Genomic DNA, 12854 nt, shown 5'->3' on the forward strand with positions numbered 1-12854 from the left:
TCATTAAGAACTATCTTCAGCATAAAGAAGAACGAGAAGCCCTGGAAGTGATGGTATGGCTCCCACAGAGCCCTGATCTCAACATCATCGAGTATGTCTGGGATTACATGAAGAGACAGAAGGATGTGAGGAAGCCTACATCCACAGAAGATCTGTGGTTAGTTCTCCAAGATGTTTGGAACAACCTACCAGCCGAGTTCCTTCAAAAACTGTGTGCAAGTGTACCTAGAAGAATTGATGCTGTTTTGAAGGCAATGGGTGGTCACACCAAATATTGATTTGATTTAGATTTCTCTTTTGTTCATTCACTGCATTTTGTTAATTGATAAAAATAAATGATTAACACTTCCATTTTTGAAAGCATTCTTTGTTTACAGCATTTTTTCACACCTACCTAAAACTTTTGCACAGTACTGTATATCGTGGATTTTTCACTGGTTCATGGGTTTCAGTGGACAATGGGTCTTTTAATTTCTGGTACATGCTTCCTCAGTTGGTTTTTCCAGTTGATTTCATACAAGGAACGCTATTGGCAGATGGCTGAGAAGTTACTCAATCAGAGCATGTATTACGTATTAAATAAAACTCCTCAAATATATTGTGAGCAGGGGGGCTGTTCGCACCCCTAGAGGATACGGACACTCCTCAAAAAATGCTGAAAGACTACCTTCACATTGCTCCCTTCCTTGCTGGGCTTACTTGTTACGCGATATGCTTCCTGCACGGTGCTTCGCATACTTAAAAGCCCAAACAGCACCTACTGATTTTTGATTGTTTGCTTTTCTCTCTCTCTCGCTCTGACATTCTCTGCTCCTAACGGAGGGGGTGTGAGCAGGGGGGCTGTTCGCACCCCTAGAGGATACGGACGATCGTCTAAAAAATGCTGAAAGACAACCTTCAAATTGCTCCATTCCTTGCTGGGCTTACTTGTGGCTGCTTTGTCAAGCTATATGCTTCCTGCACGGTGCTTCACATACTTAAAAAGCTCGAACGGCACCTATCGGTTTTTGATTGTTTGCTTCTCTCTCTCTCTCTCTCTGACATTCATACTTAAAAGCCCAAACAGCCCTATTGATTTATGATTGTTTTCTTTTTTCTCTCTCTCTCTCTCTCTCTCTGACATTCTCTTCTCCTGAGACGCAGTCCTTTGAAAAGGAAGATATGTTTGCATTCATTTAATTGTGAGACAGAACTGTCATCTCTGTCTTGTCATGGAGCACGATTAAACTTTTGAAAAAGAGACAAATGTTTGTTTGCAGTGTTTGAATAAAGTTCCTGTCTCTCTACAACCTCCTGTGTTTCTGTGCAAATCTGTGACCCAAGCATGACAATATAAAAATAACCATATAAACATATGGTTTTTACTTCACGGATTTTCACCTTTCGCGGGGGGTTCTGAAACGCAACCCCTGCGATTGAGGAGGGATCACTGTACTATACATATGTCCGGTCTAGGCGCCTGTCTATCTGCCTGGGGCTTCCCATCCGGGTAAGGAATCTTGTTCTTCTTTGGCTGGAATGTTCAACAGTCCACCAGGGAGAGTCTTGTACGAGTAGGTCACCTTTTTCTCTCTTGGCCGGGATGCCTGTCTGTCCACTTGGAGCCTCCCATTTGGGTAAGGAACTATCCCCTATCCTGGTTGGGATGCCTGTCCATCCTGTGTGGCACTTGCAGGCATTATTTAAGTTATTTTACTTATTTTATTTCTCTCTCTGACCATGGTTACAGTTTCTCTGAGGACTTGAATCCCAAGCAGTTGTCCTTATTTATCTTTGCCTTCACCTGAATAGCACATGTAAGCTTTCCCTATGAATGTGCACAATGAGCCACCCTGTCAACTTGTTTCTGTTCAGCAAACCAATTTGTCATCAATGACTGAATGTTTATAATCAGTTTTTCACTGTTGTTTCTGTATAAATGAGTCAGATGGTCCCTGCTGGATGGTTCAATGAGTTTGTTATAAACAATGTAATGAGTCCTAATTACACTCAAGCATGCATAAGACTGCATATTAGCGTAAACAGCATACACAACTGCAGGGTAATGTGTATTTCATTTAGAAGGATGATCAGCAGAAATAATGCACATACAATTTAGAAGACTTTAAAAGGCATTGGGGTATTTTACAGAATATTGATTATTTAGCTATGAAAGGATATGTATTTTGTTATACACTATAATGTAAAATATAACACATTGTCCAGGGATAGCTGTGCTACAAAATAAAAAGCATTACAATTTGTAATGTACATTAAAGGCAAGTGCTCACTGTTCATCAGTTGCTTATTATAAACCTAGTTTTATAAGTTGACAGTAAGCTCTGCAGGTACCATCTAGGAAGAAGAGAATTCATAATTCTCTGCTTGATTACATACAGAAAGGATTTTTTGTTTAGCATCTGCATAAACGACATGTGCCGATTTGTTTTCAGTGTTTTTGCCTTTGAAAACAGGTTGATGACCTTTTCTTTATTCCTAAACATCAAACACTTGATGCTGTTTTAGGTTTTCGCAGTAGCTACATGATTGTCCCATTTCCATTTATAATCGTATTTTACCTGTTTAGCTTGCAAGGTTTTCTTGTGCCTTTTCTTGACTAATCTGTTTGTCTTTGATTTGCTTATGAAGTATGTACAAGTAGTATTTGTGGAGTAGATGCCATACCAAGATGTGTACATATTACAATTATTTACATATATTTTTTAAAATTGGAGCACAGGCTGGCAAAGTGATTTACGCAAGGTCACACATTGTGCTGCAGAAGAATATTGAACTGAGAAGTATCTGGGTTAAAGTCCAATGCTCTAGCCACTAGACCACTCAAACTGCCTAAAAAAGTACACAAGACTTTTTGCCCAAATTTGGTAATGTCATCACCATCAGGATTATCATCTTGTTCAGTCGCATAATGACTCATTGGTGGGTGTTGAGCAAACAGCCTCAAGATATGAAGTCCAGGTCCACAGCACCAGCCATAGTGCCTGATGGCATACACCTGGTGGAAAACTGTGTACTCTTCTCTTAATATGCCTTCAAAGCCATCCATAGTTGCCCATTTATATTTTAACTTGGTTGGAAATGGAAATAAGCAACAAATACTGTAATGAACAGCTAAAAATGAATGACAATTAAGCAACGTGAATAATGTGCTAAAAATTTACTTTACTGATAATTTACCATCTGCGTTGACATATCATTAATAAAATTTCAGAGTGTTTTCAGGGAAAATGCTTACAGAAATTAGTATACTGTAATATGACATTGACAGGATTTAATTGAACTGATTATTCCTCTTGCCTTTTTAGATCTTGTGGGACCCCCATTTGGTAATAACACATACCAGATTGCAAAGAAACTGGTGGACAAAGTTGTGGCTGTCAGGTAGAAGAATACTATAATCTTATTTGTACCTAAAGATTACATTATTATATAGTACATTACTGAAGATGCTGAAAGCCACAAGACACTTGTATGTGGACTGAACATATAGTTCTCTTCTACACCTGTTAGTTTATTATGTATACCTGTCTTTGTCTTTGATTATATTGAGCAAGCAAAATGACACCTTTTATTGGCTAACTAAAAAGATTACAATATGCAAGTTTTTGAAGGCAACTCAGGCCCCTTCTTCAGGCAAGAAACTCTTGTACTAATTACTTCATCATTTATAAGTTTGAATATATTCTAAAAGATAAAAGTAACACAGCATTTTCTAGAATGAGACAACTATAATTACAGGTTGTATATTTTCGCAAAAAGTTGTCAATTTGTTTTAGACCTCTACCGGCAATTCGGTTTATGCTGTGGAGCATTGCAAATTGCCAAATGCTAATTAAGTGTACTTTTACATAAGGAGGTCCAAATGGAACAATGCAGGATGAGATCACCTTAATTCAAAGCTTACATCATGGAACGTCAAAGGCCACGCTTAATTGGTTAAATAAAGCGTTAAAATAATCAGAGGCAAGGGAGATGGCCCTTAAATCCACACAAGTGGCACAGCGGTAGCACTACTGCTTTGCAGTAAGGAGGTTGCGTGTTTGCTTCCCTGGTCGTCCCTGCGTGAACAGCGCTTTCAGTAGTGAGAAAAGCGCTATATAAATGTAAAGAATTATTATTATTATTATTGCGGTCAGACATACCATGTGCCAGAGTAGCCAGACAATATGGATTAAGCTGCTCCACTGTGTACCGACTGCTGGCAAGGTTTCAGTAGACTGGCCAAGAGCAGGACTGACATATCAGACTGGCCCATCTCAGAGATTGCTTCACATCTGCCCTACATACTCCTTCTGAAATAGCCAGTGAACAAAATGCCCACATCAGTGACAGCACAGTGAAAGACAGGCTTCGTGCTTAGAACAAGGTGACCTGTCAGAGGTCCCTTACTTATACCTTATACCCAACCTCACTGTACAGCAGGCCATACAAAGTTGTTGTAGTCAGCAGCTAATTGGTTCTATCTACTGGAGGTGGTTGCAAGAGGCGGTCACACAAGATACTGAAGCACTGCAAGACAATTGTTAATGTTAATAGTTGTTATTGTTTTCTTGTTGTTTTTATTGTTGTAGATTTGTTTAAATTAATTTTTTTCCATCTGTAATGTAAAATAACATAACATTCTTAAACCTTACACTTTACAGACAAAAAACTGAAATTACCACAAACTGAAACAGAATCAAAACAAGAAATTAAATCAGACATATAATATCTGCTATCTTGTTTCAGTATTTTGAAACAGATAATTAAAACAAAATATGTCTTGAAATTGTGAAATTCATTAAACAAGCAAAATATGGCATTCTCAAAAGCTAGGACACCTAAATATATCAAATATATATTGTGGAAGGTAGCTTGGACACAGACAGGCAGACACCAATGGTTCAGTCACCAACACAAGTTTATTCATAATTATATTTACAAAGTGCCACGCCCAATCCAGTGCCCCAGCACCAGTCACCCTTAGTCCAGGCCTCTTTCCTCTATGCCTTTCTTCCTGGCCGCCTCCACTCCTCTCCACCAAGCTCTGTCCTCTTCCACCTGACTCCAGCCACTGAATGGAGGGAGGCGGCCCCTTTTATGTTCACCCGGACGTGCTCCAGGTGCCTCCCGATGAACTTCCGCCAGCACTCCCTGGTGTGGCAGAAGTCCCGGCTGTGCACCCGGAAGCACTCCGGGTGTCCCTGGTCTTCGTCCCTCCAGCACTTCCGGGTGTGGCGGAAGTGCTGACGACCAGGGCTCTCCAGGCATTTTGGCGCCCCCGGCGGTGACCACGGGCCCCTGTAGGGTTGAGCTTCCATGCTCCTTTCCCGTGGTCCCCATAGCCACCAGGGAGGTCGCCCCCTCATGGTCCGGAGGAGGCATAATCCCTCCTCTGGTCCTTCCGGGCGTCCTGGCTGGGTACCGCCCCCAGCCACTCGCCACAATATATATATATATATATATATATATATATATATATATATATATATATCGACTATTCTCATACTCTGTAAACACCAAGCTATAAAATCTAAATCATAAAATCTACTATTCTGGCATTTCTCCCAGGGAGGAAGATGTCCTTGTTTCAATGCTAAGGATTCAGGAGTATGAACGAGTCCTTGTGGATACTGAAGGAGCCATTGGGCTTGCTGCAGTCATTTCAGGAAAGTTGCCGGAGCTACGAGGAAAGAGGTAAGAGGAGAAGAAGTGCAGTTTTGAACACCATATGCTTTAACTGAGTATCTTCTAAGCAAATTATGAATGTTGACATAGCTAATTCTATAAAGAGGTTTTGAAAAAAAGATTCTCATGAAATTCTTCAGTCTTCATTTTGCATACAATACTCCATTTCATGAAGAGCGCCATCTCAAAGTATTTCATATAGACAGTAGGAGACAAAAATAATGGCACTTTTGGTGGTTGAACATAGTAGAGATTACAACTGTTCACTCTTGATTGACTAGCCATACTAGTTAGACACTAAAACATATTAGAGAATTAACTGCATGCTTTGTATGTATACGAGAAAGATTGCTGATTCCATGGTAAAAGTCCTAAAGAATGCCTTTTGAAAACAAGCAGTGTAACAGTTTGTGTCTGAACTTCATTAGCAAAGCTCAAAAAAATGGTTTAATAAGCATCTGTGGTCTGTACATTGTTGTGCTACCTCAGCATCTGATCTTAAAGCCACAGCACATATGCAGTCTACCCAGATGATTTAAATTCTGCATGTGTGTAGTCCATTAGATCACTGTTTATTCATACTAAGTGTCCATGGAGAGCCAAGTGGCTGTCAGGATATGAGAGTGTTGTCATTCCTTTGGAGAACAACTTGAATGCTTGCCAACTTCCTTGGCCATGTGCCTCAGTAAGGTTCAAATGAACACAATCTGCTACTCTCCGTGTTCTGAAGTGAGAGAGAAAGGTCAAATAATGACATTTCTGGTAATTTATAAATATGGTGAAAAGTCAGACATCTGTACTACACGTGTGGGATATAAGAGATTCTAAAGTAGAAAACTGAAGCTGAGATTATGAAAGAAAGTACTCTAATTGTTACAACACACGCAAATACTGATAAACTACTGTCACTAACCTGACACCACATTCAGTAATTACCAGACTGCTGCAAGTGTTTTGACGTTCATAGGACACCTAGTCACCAACAGTCCCATTATTTTTCTGGACTTAAACTAGGGATGAACCAAAATGTATTTGTTACAAAATTAAATATTTTTGTAAGTGACATTTAAATGATAGTCTACCATGCCCAAATGGAAACATTATTTTTTCCAGGGTTGCTATAGCTGTATGCAGTGCTAATATGGAGCTGCCCTTGATACGCCATTGTGTGGATAGGGCTCTAGCAATTGATGACAGAGTTGGAAAGTTTTCAGTCCAACTAGGAGAAGGACCGGGAGACGTTGGTAAACTCCTTGATCTCCTAGCAAGGCAGGATGCAAGGTAAGTCACTAAAAGACCCACAAGCAATCATGGGTATTTAAGAAAAAATGTACAAGTACACATATGTATGTTAATTATTAGTACTGTATGTACTGCACAGAATATGTACAGACAGAGTAAGCAATGTTGACCAGTTGCTTAAAGAAGTGACCATAATTGTCTTCATTCTCATGCGCTCTCTCTATAGAAATACTTTTCAAACCAGTATTTAGAAGTATGAATATTGTAAATGGTTTCCTGCTGCATAACGGGCAGCAGGTTGGCATAGGACAAGGGAAGACCCAACATAGTTTTTGTGTTTATAAAAACTTTTGTCTTTGCACTTTCTGTGGTCAGGCATGGATATTTCAGGACAGCATTTTCTGTAAGGCATTGTCTGGCTGTCCAGGAATTAGTGTTGCTCCCTTACAACTCAAGGGGCACCCAGATTCATTTTTTAGATTGTTTCTGTGAAGTCTGAATGCTGTTCCTGTGTCTGAGTTTTGCATATAATCTGGCTACGCTTAATCATGTATTGGATGAAATTGTCCAGGAAAATGAAATGATTTTTTTTCTTGGGAAGCAATACATACCAACTGTATGTTGTAATTGTATACAAACTTGTTGTTTTCAAGAACAATGTTAATTTTAAAAGGACCCCCCAATAAAATATTCAAATCAGCATCTGATTTAGAGATTACCTACAAGGCAAACCAGCAGCAATTTTGATTTTGTATAAGGTGCATTCATTCAGTAGCCAATGGCTGTCATTTAAAGGTGACTCTATTTCACTTACAGTATATTGGCTGATGTCCTATAATAAGCCTGCATTTCAAGTGTTTCTGCATCCTAATAGATTTTAAAACAGTCGCTCAGCTAAGGTCCATAATGGTGTCATTACGGTACCACCAGAAAGTACCATTTTCCTCCCATTTACTTTTACATTTGCACTGCACACTGCACCCTGCCTGCCATGTCTCCAGCACTGGTTTTTGCTGGGGACTCTCTACTAAACATTATCGTTACTTCAGTTCAGAACAGCCCCCTATTGAGTATTCCCCTTTATCCTATGCCATTTTAATGTTTTATCTGTCTTTAGCATCCTACTTTTAGCACCTTGGTAAAATATATAGTAATAGTGTATACATTTCAGATATGTGTATGCATGTTTATATTTTTAAATTCATTTAATTTATCAAAGTACAAATAATTATGTGGTTGTAAAAGATGAACTGAAAGTTTTCACCTGTCTATGTAGGAATTATATATATATATATATATATATATATATATATATATATATATATATATATATATATATATATATATATATACAGTTGAACCTCTAGATACGAGTTTAATTCGTTCCAGCACTGAGCTTGTATAGCGAATTTCTCGTATCTAGAACAAACTTCCCCATTGAAAATAATGGGAATCCAGTTAATCCGTTCCGCACCCCAAATATATTAACATAAAAATCAATTTTCCTAACAAATAACACTGATAAATTATATATACTGTAGTCTACCTTTAATAAATAACACTGGTAAATAATATAACTGATTATTAAAAGACTCAAAACAGGTGTCAAAAGTGCAGTAGAGCATTCAATAAATCTTTAAATAAATAATCCTTAAAACAGTTGTGAAGTGGAGGTTTAAAATACACAAGAATAACAATCCTTTAACACGAGGTTAAAACGTCAAAAGGATGCAGTCTTTAAAAAACAGATGACAATCCCCGGTGCTTCTTCTCTGTTAGCGTCTCACCTGCGGGCTCTGCAACAGGCGAGACACTCTTAATGCAGCTGACCTTCTCTACACCGTCCTGCTTCAGCTGTTTGGCTCGCCTGTTCAGCTCACTGTTCAGCTCCACGCGAGCCTGCACTCGCTCGCTCTCCCGCACCAACTTCCTGCTGCCTGCCTGCCTGCCTGCCTGCCTGCTGCAACCTCCGTTCTCTCTCCTCTCTTTTCTTTTACTTCTTCTCCCCCTTAACCGGCTCGCGCTTCTCTATATATGAGGGGAGGACATGGCAGCTGCAGCCCATCAGCCACAGGAACAATCATGGATGTGGGCAGTTTCCCACCTGTGCACTTAAGTGAGAAACGCAGACACCGCAGATCGCGGCTCGCAACTGCTACCACGCCCCCTCGCTAAGCCGCGAGCTATACCCACAGCCTGGCTCGTGGCTCGTTACGTGAGCCAATGCTCGCATTTAGATCTGAATTTTTCGCTCATACTTTCCTCGTATTTTGAATTTCTCGTATACAGAGGTGGTCGTATCTCGAGGTTCCACTGTATTTATATATATATATATATATATATATATATATATATATATATATATATATATATATATATATATATATATATATACAGTGCATCCGGAAAATATTCACAGCGCATCACTTTTTCCACATTTTGTTATGTTACAGCCTTATTCCAAAATGGATTATATTCATTTTTTCCTCAGAATTCTACACACAACACCCCATAATGACAACGTGAAAAAAGTTTACTTGAGGTTTTTGCAAATTTATTAAAAATAAACAAACTGAGAAATCACATGTACATAAGTATTCACAGCCTTTGCTCAATACTTTGTCGATGCACCTTTGGCAGCAATTACAGCCTCAAGTCTTGTTGAATATGATGCCACAAGCTTGGCACACCTATCCTTGGCCAGTTTCGCCCATTCCTCTTTGCAGCACCTCTCAAGCTCCATCAGGTTGGATGGGAAGCGTCGGTGCAGAACCATTTTAAGATCTCTCCAGAGATGTTCAATCGGATTCAAGTCTGGGCTCTGGCTGGGCCACTCAAGGACATTCACAGAGTTGTCCTGAAGCCACTCCTTTCACATCTTGGCTGTGTTCTTAGGGTTGTTGTCCTGCTGAAAGATGAACCGTCGCCCCAGTCTGAGGTCAAGAGCGCTCTGGAGCAGGTTTTTATCCAGGATGTCTCTGTACATTGCTGCAGTCATCTTTCCCTTTATCCTGACTAGTCTCCCAGTCCCTGCCGCTGAAAAACATCCCCACAGCATGATGCTGCCACCACCATGCTTCGCTGTAGGGATGGTATTGGCCTGGTGATGAGCGGTGCCTGGTTTCCTCCAAACGTGATGCCTGCCATTCACACCAAAGAGTTCAATCTTTGTCTCATCAGACCAGAGAATTTTCTTTCTCATGGTTTGAGAGTCCTTCAGGTGCCTTTTGGCATGTGCCTTTTACTAAGGAGTGGCTTCTGTCTGGCCACTCTACCATACAGGCCTGATTGGTGGATTGCTGCAGAGAAGGTTCTCCTCTCTCCACAGAGGACCTCTGGAGCTCTGACAGAGTGACCATCGGGTTCTTGGTCACCTCCCTGACTAAGGCCCTTCTCCCCTGATCGCTCAGTTTAGATGGCCGGCCAGCTCTAGGAAGAGTCCTGGTGGTTTCGAACTTCTTCCACTTACGGATGATGGAGGCCACTGTGCTCAGTGGGACTTTCAAAGAAGAAGAAATTTTCTGTAACCTTCCCCAGATTTGTGCCTCGAGACAATCCTGTCTCAGAGGTCTACAGACAATTCCTTTGACTTCATGCTTGGTTTGTGCTCTGACATGAACTGTCAACTGTGGGACCTTATATAGACAGGTGTGTGCCTTTCCAAATCATGTCCAATCAACTGAATTTACCACAGGTGGACTCCAATTAAGCTGCAGAAACATCTCAAGGATGATCAGGGGAAACAGGATGCACCTGAGCTCAATTTTGAGCTTCATGGCAAAGGCTGTGAATACTTATGTACATGTGCTTTCTCAATTTTTTTATTTTTAATAAATTTGCAAAAATCTCAAGTAAACTTTTTTCACGTTGTCATTATGGGGTGTTGTGTGTAGAATTCTGAGGAAAAAATGAATTTAATCCATTTTGGAATAAGGCTGTTATTATTATTAAAAAGTGATGCGCTGTGAATACTTTCTGGATGCACTGTATATATATATATATATATTTTGTGAAAGATAACCCCAGATACAGACAGACACCAAGACATCCAGATGTCCAAAGCACATACTTTATTTTCCTCTGCTCACACAGCACAACCACAGTGCCCAAAGACTCACAATAACTCAGTCTTTTCCTCTCTTCTCTGTATTGCCGCCTCTACTCCATTCCTCACAAGCTCCATCCTCTTCTACCCGACTCCGGGTCTCCGAATGGAGTGAGGCGGCCTCTTTTATAGTTCACCTGGATGTGCTGCAGGTGCTTCCTGATGATCTTCTGGCAGCACTTCCTGGTGTGGCGGAAGTGCTGCCTTTACACCCAGAAGCACTCCAGGCGTACCTGGACTCTGTTCCGGCAGCACTTCCTGGTGTGGCGGAAGTTTTGCCTTCCAGGGCTCCATAATTATCCGGGCACCCCCTGCCAGTGACCACGGGCCCCAACAGGGATGAGCTTCCAAGCTTGTCTTTTTGCATTAAAATGCCTTTCAAAGTTTGTTAATTTTCCCTACATTCATTGTCAAATATTTAATCATAATTTAACCAAAATATATATTACCTTTAAACTACACCATTAAGTGTAGTGTTTACCTAATATAAATAAGAAACTATAAATAAGATTGTTTATTAGGTCAATAACTATTTTTTTAATGTACAAGTAGTTAAAAATGTTTTGTGCAGTTTCATGAAGAATTTCCCATTTTTTGCAGATTGCTGGATATCAGTCTTGAGAGACCCAGCACAATGTCTGATCTTTTTAACATTCAGGTGAGTTAACGCTGTTTTCCTTTTAAGAACATTCTCCTAAATTCTGATTAACAACACAGAGAAGCCTGACAAAGACATTGTACTATTCTGTCACAGGTCTCTTGCACAGTGGAAACCCGAGACAAACTCCAGTCAGCCCAACTTCGGAATGCTCTGATGGAGCGATACACAGCACTATGCTGGCAGGAACGGTGATGCTGAAGGCATGGAAGATCTTTGGCACTGCACTTTATTTACTTTCGCTCTCTCTCTCTCACACACACACACGCACACACACACACACACACACACGTACACAAATACACACAAACTCGCAAAAACTAGCTACATAACTGGACAAGCATATACTGTAGCATAACTACTTTGCAATTTAATGTTTATGAAGCAATTCATATGAAATACACATTTCAGAAACAGACCTGAGGATCTTGGATGGATTGTGGATGTTTTTAACCGAAAGTGTAAATTTCAGGTTTTTCTCAGGCCAATCCTCTTTGCATTAGAAAAAAATCACTATATTCATAGTGTAGAAAGTGGGCAGTTACATAATATACAATATACTGTATTTTAAAGTAAACATTTTTTCATTTTATTCTACAAAATTGTGAAAAGAGATGGTACCAAAAGACACAAGCATAATATATCAGCCCAGAAGAGAAATCAGACTTTTTTAAGAGTACTACAGACAGTAAAATATGAATTTTATGAAATATGCAAGTTTATTTTTAAATATTAAATGTTTGCTCAATGATGATTATTTTAGAATAATTTTATAATTAGCCCTGTATCTTCAACAAAACATTGTCATTTTATTTTAAACAAATCTAACATATGCTTTGTTAATACAAATTACTGAAACTATGGAAAAAATAATATTAAATGTCATATAGTTAATTTTTGCTGTGATCCAGATTTTGGAGCTAAAAAAAACTGAGACCAAAAATAAAAGATTGTTGCTGACTCAAGGCACAGAATGCCAAATGTCTGTCTTGAAATTAAGATACATTTTACATTGGGGAAAAAAACAAACATATTGACCTATTTTATAAGTAGATATATTTTTTTCAGATACAAAAAAAGATGTCACAGTGATTCAGCAGACAGTGCTGCTATTTCACAGCTTCATGATTGAATTACAAAGATGGAAACATTCTGAGTGTAATATGTGAATTTCCCTAATAG

At 39.5% G+C, this 12854-nt stretch overlaps 1 protein-coding gene across 1 annotated transcript in view; it reads left to right on the top strand.

The window, feature by feature from the left end:
* LOC114644392 (L-threonine ammonia-lyase) overlaps positions 1-12653 on the top strand; it is a 33455-nt gene extending 20802 nt beyond the window's left edge. The window contains exons 7-11 of the mRNA XM_028792534.2: positions 3306-3381; positions 5551-5676; positions 6781-6948; positions 11615-11672; positions 11769-12653. Of these exons, the coding sequence (XP_028648367.2) occupies positions 3306-3381; positions 5551-5676; positions 6781-6948; positions 11615-11672; positions 11769-11867 (527 nt within the window). The 3' untranslated portion in view covers positions 11868-12653. The remainder of the gene's footprint in view (positions 1-3305; positions 3382-5550; positions 5677-6780; positions 6949-11614; positions 11673-11768) is intronic.
* Positions 12654-12854: the final 201 nt, after the last annotated feature.

This window comes from Erpetoichthys calabaricus, chromosome 2, assembly GCF_900747795.2.
Source record: "Erpetoichthys calabaricus chromosome 2, fErpCal1.3, whole genome shotgun sequence".
NCBI classification, from domain to species: Eukaryota; Metazoa; Chordata; class Cladistia; order Polypteriformes; family Polypteridae; genus Erpetoichthys; species Erpetoichthys calabaricus.